Below are 12,168 nucleotides of genomic sequence, written 5' to 3'. Positions count from 1 at the left end.
ATGTTCAAAACACATGCAGTAGCCCACTGGGAGTGATCTTGGCTAATGAAGAAAAGAGACAACTCTGGCAACGGGTACTGCACTATTTGGGAATACACAGGGCATGCATTTGCTACCCTTTCAGATAAGACCACGACCCAGTCTCCCCAAACCATCTCTTTCAGCAAAGAAACACACATAAATATTAATTTTCCATGTCCTGTACCTTCTCTGTCATTTTACATGTGACCATCATTTCCTTGTTGCTTGATGTTTAGCCCCCAGAACACATTGTACCAGGAAATTCCAAGAAGAGACAGGAAGGGAGAGAGGGAGTTAGACTGAGAGGTGGTGGTATAAAAGAGCAAGAATTAGCCCTTGACAACATAAAGGGCTTGGATCCTAAGTAGCACAAGTAGAGCCATGCTAGAGGAAGGCAGCTTCCACACCACAGCACCCACAAACACCTTTCTTAGTGTCCACCAAGTGTTTTTAGGAGATGGGTGGAGCCAGGTGGGGCTCCTGTCCAGCAGGGATTCTGATTGGCCACTGAAGAGCCAAGTTGCTAAGCAAATGAAAACAGTGTTTCAATGACAGCTGCCATCATAGTGTTTTATCCTTTCCCCTCGTTCAGAGTTTATTAATATTACCCCTTGTCTCACCTGCACTTGGGCTTCCTGTGTGTGTGTCTCTGCCTCCTGTGGCAGCCATTTTTTGGTTAAGCCGTCCAGCCTGTGTCACAACTCTAAAGCTGTCCCAGGGCTCAAAACATGTGGGGACTCCTGTTTCCCCACTTCCTCCTTCTTCTGCCAGACGATTTGTTCATGTGAAATTGGGCCCCTGGAGTCAGGGGAGCTGAAGGGAGGAAAGTGGGTGACTGAAGCAGAAGGACTGGCAGAAATCTCCCCTCCTCCTTTCACTGTGCTGGAAGAGCTGCTGGCCGTCCAAATGAACAGCACCTAAGGATCCAAGCCAATGTTAACTATTTACTTCATGTCTCAGCAATGAAGTCTGAGCTGGCCTTAGTGGGATTGACGGCATCCCCTTTGTCAGATGCAAATGAAAAATAACTCTGGCAGGAGAGCACCAAACCGAAAAGTTGTTTTATTGGTACCATACATGACCATAAATGGCACAAACTATGCAAAAAAAAAAAAAGGCTTTACAGTGCCCCGAGGTGCGGGGGGGGGATAGTGGGAAGAACAAAGGTGGGGAGAGGGGATGGAGCACACGTCACCAATTCATGCCGAGCCACAGCAATGGGGGACGTGACACTCATATCTTTAGGTACAAAAAAAGATACAGAAAACATCCTGTAAATTATAGTACTGACTACTGTATTGCCTGCTTCCAGGGATGGAGCAGGATAGTGTGTCCAGGCCCAGTAACATAAAAGCAACAAGCCCCCCAATAAACTTATTTCAAGTTGACTCAGCTGGGCTTCTCCAGGGGAGAGGAGAATTTCTGGGATCCCAGGACATGGTTCAGAGGAAAAGCTATGCCCCAGTGGTGAACAGACCACTCTGAAACAACGGGCCAAAACCACAGCTCTCGGGCAAGAGGTTGGCAGTAATCCTGCTAAGGAGAACACCCCTGCATCACCCTTGGGTCAGCTTGGAGAAACAGCCTCAATAAGGCAAAGGGCTGCTTGCCCAACAGTCCAGACGGTGTCCCCTAAATGCCACCAGACTCACAACCAGCCTGTCATGAGGTGACCAAATTACCTCATGCTGTTCTGTATGTCATTATCAAAACGGGGGAAATGTGCCCCTTGTGTGATTTCTTCGAGGCCTCCGACATAAGGGAATCCTGCCTACAGAGCACATAGGACAAAACTGGGAGCACAAAATGCAGGTGAAAGAGCATAAATGAAATCCAAACATTGGAGAGCATGGGCACGGGGACCAGGATCCCCAGATTATACTTCCTAAGGGACCCTGTCATTAGCCCTGTTCCTCAATTTGTCCCACGGCTGTAAAACGGGTGACAGTACTCTCTGAACTCTCCTGCCTTCCAAGAAGGATGCCCATCAGGACGAACTCCTCCAACCACTGATGGGGGTGGCTGCATCAGTGAGAACACAGTGAAAAACAGTATCATACACACGGCCTACAGCGCGGAAATATACAAGCACAAGGTACACAAACCCGAAAGGGGGGGTGGTAGAGAAGGGGGGAGCAGGGACAGCAGCACACACGAGTTACACAGAGGGGGCAAGTGGGGCAGCCATGCTGTCCTCAAAGGGTGTATAAAGGAAGTCTGCAAAGTCTCTCCTTGGTTTGAAGCTCTCAGAACTGTATATAAAAACCAAGACTCCTGGATTGGTAGACAAGCCTGTACAAAAATCAGGACTGGGGGAAATCAGGGCGGGTGGGCGGGCGGGCAGATTTGCTGTTTTCCCCCCTCCTTTTTAACTTACAATTTTTATAATAATATTTTTTTTAAAAAAAAAAAACAAAAACAAGTACTGGGATGGGGTCAAAATAGCAGTTTCCTGCAGGAGTTAGTTGGGCAGCAGGATGGTCCTACAACCCAAAGGTCAGACTCTAAGGGACATATGCCCATTCCATGTGACTGCAGGGTGGTTAGCTAACCACATTCCAGGAAGCGTTCAACCCCCAACTCCACCTGCTCCCACATTGGTTTTCTGGGTTCTTCAGGCAGAGCAAAAACACTTGTCCTGCCACACCTACAGCTGCCGGCAGGGACTATTTGAGACCTGTCCCACAAAATCTTAGCTGCCCCCACTGCGAGTCATAGAGTTGAGAGCACACTGTTGGCAGACTCTCTTGCTGGAAGGGAGCCCTCTTGAGGTTGAAAATGGAACAGGGGAGATAAAACATGCTCAGGTAGACATTCTGTCAAATCAGCTTAAGCACTTGGCCCATCTCTTGCCAAATCAGGCAAGGTGATCAGGAGCTAAGGAGCTGCATATGTACTGAACATGGGACCCCCATCCTACATGAGAGTCGTTTCTGGCATCCAGGACCCTGGATATGTGGGGCAAGGGAGAAGGGGGAGAAGGGATTAAAATTCTGCTGGAGCTAGAGTGAGATCAAAGCTCCATCAGGTCTCAGTGTCCCAAGTCTGCCCTAAGGGGCACAGTGAAGAGTGCAGACAGTAGGGAGTTGTGGTCAGGCCAACTGGAGGCAGGCAGGTGGGCAGACTGCTGTGCCCATCGGCCCTGCTACCTTGCCAGCCAGCCAGACGCTCTTCTTCACAAATGTCCAGGTAGAACGGTTTCGACTCAGTCCGTGGGGGCACCAGCCAAGTCGTGTCAAGGCCAGGCTGGGCAGCGGGTGGGGGCTTTACTGCGATGCTTGCGACGTAGGGTTTTCAGACTTGCTCTCCTGACTGGAGGGGGGCTTGCTGTTCCAGGGGCTGTTGGCGCCCAATGCGGGAGAGTTGTTGAAGCTGTCCTCATCATCAATGCCATTGGCAGCATCGAACTGTGTGTTTTCCAGCCGCGTGATAAGGCGCTCATCTTCATCGCCAAACTCTCCGCCCATCAAGGTTGGTTCACCCACCACCATCACATCCTGAGGAGGGAAGAGGGTCCCGAAACATAATCGAGGTGGAGACTGCCTTGACCCACAGCACAATGCTGCTGCAGCCAGCTCCCAAATGAGGATACCTCCTCGTATGGGATGTGGAAGTCCCTCCTTTCCCCTTTCACTTGCTGTACCCTCTAGCCTCCACCCGATCCCCAACTCACCATATCCCCTCTTTGCCATGCTGCTGCTTCTGTTGCTTAGTCTTGATCTCTACTCTAAGACTATGCTAGAAAAGTAGATGGACATGGCCTCCCACTGTGTTTCTAGTTTAACTCAAAGAGGAAGTCTAATGCCTCAGAATTTACCGCTGACTTCTGCACATCTAGAACACCGAAGCTTGAGAACAATCTTCCTGGCCACAGAAGCTGTGGCTCCAGAAGCAAGCAGCAGCATAAGAAGGGCTGTTGGATTAAATTGAACTCGCAAGCTCTTGGTTTATGCTACAGGAGTCATTAGCCAGCATTTCCCTTGGGTTCTCTAGCTGCAGGGAACAGGCCCCCAGGCAGACAAGGCTTCCCGGGCAAAGAAAGAATGAAAAGGGGATGCTTACAGGTACCTGACTGGAGAGAGCGAAGGTGCTGGCTGGACTTTTCTTCTTGCTGTTGCTGTTATTTGTGTTGCCACCACCAGAGCTCATGGTGCTGCCACCTGACATCTTCCTTTTCCGGCGTTTGCTGGGCTGCTGACGTGCAGGCTCAGCTGGAAGGTGTTAGGAAAAGGAATGTTGATGAGACAGCTAGACCACAGCAGAGACACATTCTTCTGTCATTGTCCCAGTTATTAGAACTTAAAGACCCCAGACACTGCACATCTGTGATGCTTCACTGGTACATTAAATGACAACTGGTCCTGACTTCCACAACAACTCCAAGTTCTTGCTCACCCCGAAGTCAAATAATTAAACATTTGGGTTCAGCTCCAGGTGTGGTTCAGCTGTATTTTTTTTTAACTCTACAGTTGAATTCCAGCTCAGGCACTAACTTTCAAAAATAATTTGTTCAAATGCTTTGAACTAGTCTAGATATATTTTATGACTATCACCACACTGATGGCTTTTATTTCTAGAATATGAACAGGAAGTGGGGCACAATTTGAAAAGGAGGAGGGGTGGTTCAGCAGTTTTAAGCTGATTGTTAACTCCTTAGGTACAGTAGCTGGGCCAACTCAGGAGTAAAGCATGTGCCTAGCAGGCCAAAAGGCCCAAGTTCAATTCCTGTAATCTCCAGTTAAAAGTATCTGTTGGCAAGACCCTTTCTAAGACCCTGAAAAGCTACTACCAGTCTGAATAGGCTATGGTGGCCCTAAAGGACCAAAGTTCTAAGTTAGCTTGAGTCAGCTTCATGTGTTCCCTAGAAAAGGAGACTTTCCTCACAGGATGAATAACTGCATGTGTATATCATTATTGTTGTTGTTGTTGTTATCATCGTCATCATTTGCAAACCCTGTTCACAATTTCCTGATATAGCTATATCAAAATTATATGCAATATTAACATCCTGCCTTAACATCCTTCCCTAGGCACTGGTTTTTATTAACATTATATTTTGTCAATGTTGCATAGAGTAAACACGAACCTGTACATCTAAAACAATAAAGAAACTTATAACAAGCAATATCCATTTTAGGAGGAACGTCTTCCCTTAGATAGTGCCAGAGGTGAAAACTAAGCTAGCCACCCACAGAGACCTTGAGCAAAATAACAAAGTGATTATTTTATTAATCAGCTTAAAACAGCTAAGCACTATCTTACCCCACCTTTCAAACTGAGCTCCCTTTCATCCTCTTCTTACAGCCTGCCCTCCTTTTTAAGTATCAGTTCCCCATCCCCAACTCCTTAGGGCTCTGTCTTTTCTTCCAAGAAGCCCCACTAATTTAGCAGAGAGAAAGAAGAAAGAAGCTTACACTGTTTAGAACTGAAGCAAGGAAGAATTATGCTGCCAGATAAACAAAGGAAACTTCTAGCCTCAGTACAACTGGTGGGTGGCCAAGCCTTTATCTGAGCATCAGGAGTCATATCACCTGCTGCCCCTCCTCTTCTCAGATGGTTCAGTGGGAAATCAACTTTATCCAAATATCACTGGAACAGAGAGGATACCATACCACCTCTCAAAAGAACCTCCTGAGGACCCCTCACTATTGACCCATTCATTTCTAACTGGTTACCTCTTGGTCGCCAGTAGCACTTCCTTATCCCATATTGTATTCCCAAGAACCAGACTAAGAGGCAAGAATTCGGCCCCATAGCCAAGCTGCATTCTTCCAAACATGTGAAGTTGGCAGATTTCACTAGGAGTTGCAACCAGCACAAGGTTCCATAGTAGAAACGGCATGTGGTTTAATAATCCAGGCTCACAGAGCTGTCTCTCCTAACACCCAACCCCTCCTTGGAAGATTCTCACCAGGTGGTGCCACCATACGCTGCCACTTCTGGAAGAGGCATGTCTTGAGGCAGTCCCGGGGGCTGAGGCTGTAGGTCTTGTGCCGCGACATCAACTCCTGCATTGGTTCTAGGATTACGCAAAGCTGGAAGGGGGAAAATGAGAAGACCACAGTTTGGTGCTGCCCTGAGAATTGAAAACTGGAGCCAGAATATGCCCCAGTGGGCAATGGAATGACAGAAAAACTGAGGTAAAAATACCCTGCCACATTGTGCCATCTTCTAAGGGCTCATGCTTATTGTGGTGCTCTTTTCACCACTACTTTCAGTCATGCCCTTTTTTTGTTGGGACAGACAGGATGGCAAGGCTATACATACCATTCTCAGGCCATAATGCACAATAGGCATAGCATCCTGTTTTAATAAATACAAAATATAGCTCCAAAAAGATTTAAACACATCGTGAAACGGAGAAAACCCCAAACTATTATTCCCAAATACCATCTAAAAATGATGGTTTAATTTTTTTGTTGTTGTTTCTGAAGGCTGAAAAAGGAGGGGATCCAGCTATTTTGTTCCACTGGCACTGTGGAAAAGGACTTACTCGGAGGTAGTTGAGTGTGGAGTTTGAAAGTCCACAACGGGTGATGTTCTTGGACAACTGGTCCAGCATCTGGGGGTCTTGTGCCTAATGAAAGGAGGGAGCCAGAAAGAAGGAGTCAAATTAGAACAGGGTTCTTCACCAAATACTTTATATTTAAAAGCACTGGAACCATCCTTATTTCTAAACGTTAGCACAAAGAGGTAAACAGGATGCTTGTTTGTAAGTTTCCATGGCTGTGCAGAACTAACTCTGAGAAATTCTTAGGACTGTAGTTCCCCAAATGTTGGTCCTACTTCTTCCCTTGACAGAGTATTGTTTTGTTTACTATTTGTATCTTTCAACCCAATTCCTTGTCATGCCGACAAGATACCCAGATTAAAAAACAAGCAACACATACACAAAGAGGAAGGAAAGAGCATGGGTTAGAAATCTAATAATAAAAATAAATAAATAAATGCTGCCTCCCCCTCCCCATAAGAATGAGTGGTTTGCTGGAAAGGGTGCCAGTGAAAAGCAAACTACAAAACTACTCTGAGAAAGGCTGCATCTGCTCTTGTATTCTGCACCATAAAACATGGAAGCTGTGGACCAAGAGGTTGCTCTACCTAACTCAGTATCAGGAAAGTTGCCACTCAAGAAATGCAGAGGACAGAAGAAAAAAAAAATGAAAAAAACAGTACTGTTGCTAAACTAAACTGTCTGAGCCGCTGCTTCTGCTGTGGTTAGAAGGTAACTGAAGCATGAATGTGCTTATCATGCAATTCCAGGCATGTGCAGAGTCAGAGATTCCCTCGCAAGGGCAGCAGCATAAGCTGGAGCCCCAGAATGTTCCTGGAGTTGGCCGTGCAAGTTCCCAACCTATATGTGGGACTGCAGAGGCCACAAAGTAGATGTGAAATTCACATTAATGCTCTGCAAAATGCATATCTCATGTCAGTTTGAACAAAAGCCTCAAGTGTGGTGTCCAAGGTCAACAATTTGGGTATTTGTAGTTCTACAGTCACTTCTGGACAGGTGCTGGCCCCAAGATCTTGGTCACAAGAAGCTACAGCATAAGGGAAGCAAACAACAGAAAAGTTTCTCAAGACCTCAGAGAGAACCTGACAAAACAACTTCCAGCAAATCAAGCCAATGTCTAGTCAAAAGTATTGGACTCACATGCATGGCAAGGATGCTGCGGGGAATCAGCTCCCGGTGCTGCCGGATACTGAAGTGCCATGTCTTTATCCTCATCATGTCATCGAACATGAACTCCAGGTAAAGGCGACCCTCCACACAAACCTGGACAAGAAAAAAGCAAATAAGTAGCCTTGAAGTTCGGATGAGCAAGTTATGCCCAGTCTGGCCTCACAACTAGCTACTTCCTTCATCCTTTTCTTTCTGGCACAAGCCTTAGGGAGGGGGGGCACCATAAGGAACAGATTGTGAACTGGAAGAAGGGGAAACACTGCCACACCTCTTACCTGTGTGAACATGGGCTTGCCGTGCTGAGTGACCATAGTACACTGGTCACAGTCAAGCGACACAAAGTTATTGTGGAAGGACTCCTTGGGGTGCTTCAGGACATAGTACAGCTCAGTAGCACCCCCTTCAAAGATACTGCGGAAGTAGCGAGGAATCAGAGTGCGGCCAATTGCTGAACACAGAGATGACAGAGAAGACAAAAAAAAATCAATTGCTTTTCAGTCTTTGCACTGCAGACTCAGGATTCCCACTGACTTAGATGCTTCTGCACTGGGAAAGATGAGTGTGCTATGGAGCTGCAGGTGAAGTAAACAAAATGTTACATTGTGAGTTAAAGCATTAAGGATCCACACAAAATAAAGCAATGAGAGACAATATGTAGTGACTTCAGGATTAAGAACAGTTGAAAGACTAAAAATACAGCATTCCCCCCCCCTCCCCATCTCCAGGGAACAGACCACATTCCATGTAGTTCTTAGGCTTTCTAGTCTGTCTAGGTACAAATCAGGATGCTGATGAGTCAAGGTAGATCAAAGTGGAAAGGACAGTTTCTTCCTCATAACCTGGCAACAGGCTGTGAGACAGCAAGCCAAGAGATCTCATTAAAGGCATTGCCATGGTACATGCCACACACACTATTTGGACATCAAGGATTTGGGCAGGTATTTGGACATCTATTTAGACAACAGCAGTCCAGCTCATCTCTCCTCACAGATTCATCAGGTTGTTCTAAGATACAATGCACATTCACTTCTTGAAACATTATGCCTTTTTTCAGAGCATTCAGGGAGCGGGTGGATATATGGTAAGTACACCAATGATGACCCTCCAGGTCCCTGAGACTTCACTGCTCCTTAATTAACAGAGACCCCTTGGAAGAAGGCTTCACAAATGTCAACTAATTATTTTGTTAGGCTAAAAGATTACCATTTCTGATTTTGCCTTGAAAACATACATTTGTGTTTTCATTCAGATAAAATGATACACAAAACAAAATGTAATTACATACTAATACACACTTTCTCAACCGGGGTTTCGTGAACGGGTGGGAGTTAATTCTTATATTTATTGGGCGCCCTCTTCCCAAAATGGCCAACGATGGACCTGGAGGGGGCGGGAAGGGGAAGGACCCTAGGTTGATGTGTACACAGCTATGTTTCCCAACCATATTCTGCACGGTCGCATCACTTCTGGGGTTTCTTGAAGCCTGAAGAAGGTTTCAAGGTTTTCTTGATGGTAAAAAAGTTAAGAAAGGCTGTACTAAAGCTTCCTTGGGAGGTCATATGGAAGAACCGGAAATCCTTTACACAGAAGACTTTACACAACCTATATCAGTCATCTTTGACATTTTTTGGTAGGCAGGTTTTTGACCAAAAGGTGCATAGGGCGGCAGGTACCAGGTTTTGGAATGAGAAAGAAGTATTGAACTTTAGTATTGAACTTTAGTTTTAATTGGGAGGAGAGAGGTGAGATATGCTTCTTTAGAAACCTAAATGCTTCTGTATCTAAGCAGTGATCTAAGCATTTCCAAAAACCTCGGGTGTACCCAGCATTCCCACAATGGGAACGTCATGGTCATTCAGACTGGCAAACAGTAGTGGAGTAGATAACACTATATATTTTTATAGTGCAGCAGCAATAAACATTATTTACCTGTAATCAATAGCTCCAAATACTGTACACTGTTGTGGAGTTCTCTTGTAACGATAGCGGTGTAGCTTAGTGAGTCAATGCCAAACATGTACCATATCCCCCTTTATTGACAATAGGGACCACCTAATGGGGGAATGATCTAGGAGCTACTCTAGGCTGTAGAATATTCTGAAGCATAACCTCAACCTATAGCCCTTCCAATAATCTCTGTATACATATTGGAATCTGAATTTAAGATGATGGTGCATATTCCCCCCGCCCACCGTAGCCCTGGGACTCACTGTATCTCTTTGGTCCATCTTCCAGACAGAAAGTGATTGTTAACATGGCATCATCTTCAAAGAACTCAGTGGTAAAGGCATCCCACCACAGATTGTCACATTCCTGCAGACACAGGGGAGCAGAACATTATACCCAGGGATAGAAGAGCAAGCTAGCATCTGCTCCAGTACTGTAGATGTGACAAGGGAACCTGGGTCCCAAGCGTAAAGAACTTGGGTTGGCATTCCATTCTCTCCCACCCCACCCCATTTCCTATGAGGGTGGCAGTTGCTCCCATTCCTTTGGAATCATGGAATATGTGCCCTCAAGTTTCCCCAGCAGCTTTTTCCGATTTAATTCCCCTGAGCTGGAAAGTCATACCTCTGTCCAGTTTTGCAGCCGTTTATTGAGCTCAAATATCCTGTAGTCAGTCTGGTTGCCATATGGTGTGTGTCTCCTGTTAATCAACCATAACAGTTAAAGAGAGGAAGGAATCAGACTTCCTACCTCAGTAAGAGGGAAGAGTCATTTATCCTGACATAAGAGTGCAGCACATACATTATTCACATTTCACAGATAGGGAATGGGACACCAAATGCTCTCTAACAAGCTAATGCCCAAGTAAGGACATAAATCCAGATTTTCCCCACATCTATGTCCAATAATCTAGCTAGTGGATCACATGGATTTTCTAGGAGGAGGAAGGGGAACAGAAAAGTGATCATTATGGCTTATAAAGCTTGTGGCAGTTAAGTTTTGGTACAACGCATCAGAAAGGGATCAGGAGCATAAGGCTGAGTGCAAAAGACTGACAGTCCTACTTTTCATAGACATCCTGAAACTCAAGAGTGTCTTCAGACTCCTACACAAACACACTGACCTGCTCTTGGCTTTGAGCATTATCCCAGTTGACTCCCTCCCATCTCTGAAACACCCATAATGGAGTTCGGACTCCACTCAAGTGGAAAATTCTGAACATGTCCACAAAGGTGCATGTGGGGAATGTGGCAGGCATCCTTCATGTTGTAGAAGCAGCTTGAACAAATATTTCCCAAAGCTTTTGTTTTCCGGGTGGCAAAGGTATGTTCAAACCTTTTTGTAGCACACTTAAAATGTTAGGTCTGTCTTTGCTAAAGTCAGCTCTCCAGAACAAAGAGCAGCACAGAATCTTACCCAATTCCAGGCTCCAGGTACGTTGGTGGATACATAGGAGTCGGTCTGTGGAAAAATAAGCCAGCACATGAGTGATTAATAAAAGCGCCTGACTACCCAAACCATTTCATTATACTCCAGAGGCTCAACTAGATAGGTAACACTGGGAAATAACAGGGGACTGCTTTGTGCTGCCTCAGCATCCTTTATTGACTCCTCTGTTTCACATTATGCTTTCAGTTCCTTCTTGCTTTTAAACTTCACTACCCGATGTGTTCTATATTTTATCTTCATTCCCCTTCCTTGCACGCTCTCTCTATCTCTTTGTAACCTGCTTGTAAAACCTTCTCTCTCATGTATTATTTCTTGATTATGTCCTGCCTTTTATGCTCTCTATATAAGATATACTCGGAAACTCATTCCTCTCAGTATTCATTTGCATCCTAGCTTTTAAAAAAAATTATCCCAAAACAAAAGAACTACTACTATACTTTGTTTTCTCAATATTTCCTATATTTCCATCTTCTCTCAATTTAAGTGTGTTGTAACTTTTAGAGACAGGACTCTTATCTGAGTTTTTATATTGTGATCACCTTGATTTAGGTTCTCGTAGAAACAGTATGTGGTAATCCTAATGGCCATTTCTGACTGGGACATCCTAGATTTTGCATACCACTCCAAAGACAGCCTCTTCTCAGCTCCTGGCCCTTCCTTCCCCTCAGCAGTCCTCCTTTATTGCATTCATGCTGAATGATCACAAAGACTTGGGTAGTTACTACCAGAATTTGGTCTGCTGGTCATCCCACACAGAAGGAGAGATTCCCCCCCCCCCCACTCTTGTTGGTAAGTCAACCACCTCCTCTTTTTTCTGTTCCAAGGGCTTATGCTATCATTGCAATGCCCCAAAGCCCACAGTTCTTGCAGGAAAGGGGGTTGTACTTCAAGCCTCAGGGTAGCCCTTAACATCAAAGATGTATGGATGCATTTCATATCAGCCTGTCATATCACAATGCAGAAACTGACCTGTTGCCAAGATAACTTGGGGTTCCCTAACTGGACTTTAAATTTAGATTTTAAAGTTTGAATCTGTATTATATTATTTTATATTCCATTTTTATTGTAAA

The 12,168-nt window shown here is 45.2% G+C and overlaps 1 protein-coding gene across 3 annotated transcripts in view; it reads right to left on the bottom strand.

Moving 5' to 3' along the window:
* Positions 1 to 1,064: 1,064 nt before the first annotated feature.
* Positions 1,065 to 12,168, bottom strand: part of LDB1 (LIM domain binding 1) — a 62,819-nt gene continuing 51,715 nt past the window's right edge. For 2 of the 3 annotated variants that reach the window (XM_077349463.1, XM_077349466.1), the window contains exons 3-11: positions 11,066 to 11,110; positions 10,274 to 10,349; positions 9,913 to 10,015; positions 7,978 to 8,150; positions 7,673 to 7,795; positions 6,515 to 6,598; positions 5,933 to 6,056; positions 4,084 to 4,232; positions 1,065 to 3,518 (exon numbers count right to left, since the gene is read on the bottom strand). In XM_077349463.1, coding sequence (XP_077205578.1) covers positions 3,288 to 3,518; positions 4,084 to 4,232; positions 5,933 to 6,056; positions 6,515 to 6,598; positions 7,673 to 7,795; positions 7,978 to 8,150; positions 9,913 to 10,015; positions 10,274 to 10,349; positions 11,066 to 11,110 — 1,108 coding nt within the window. In that variant the 3' untranslated portion in view covers positions 1,065 to 3,287. The remainder of the gene's footprint in view (positions 3,519 to 4,083; positions 4,233 to 5,932; positions 6,057 to 6,514; positions 6,599 to 7,672; positions 7,796 to 7,977; positions 8,151 to 9,912; positions 10,016 to 10,273; positions 10,350 to 11,065; positions 11,111 to 12,168) is intronic. The other variant, XM_077349464.1, reaches the window with a different exon arrangement.

This window comes from Paroedura picta, chromosome 8, assembly GCF_049243985.1.
Source record: "Paroedura picta isolate Pp20150507F chromosome 8, Ppicta_v3.0, whole genome shotgun sequence".
NCBI classification, from domain to species: Eukaryota; Metazoa; Chordata; class Lepidosauria; order Squamata; family Gekkonidae; genus Paroedura; species Paroedura picta.
This window is presented reverse-complemented; position numbering and strand designations above follow the sequence as displayed.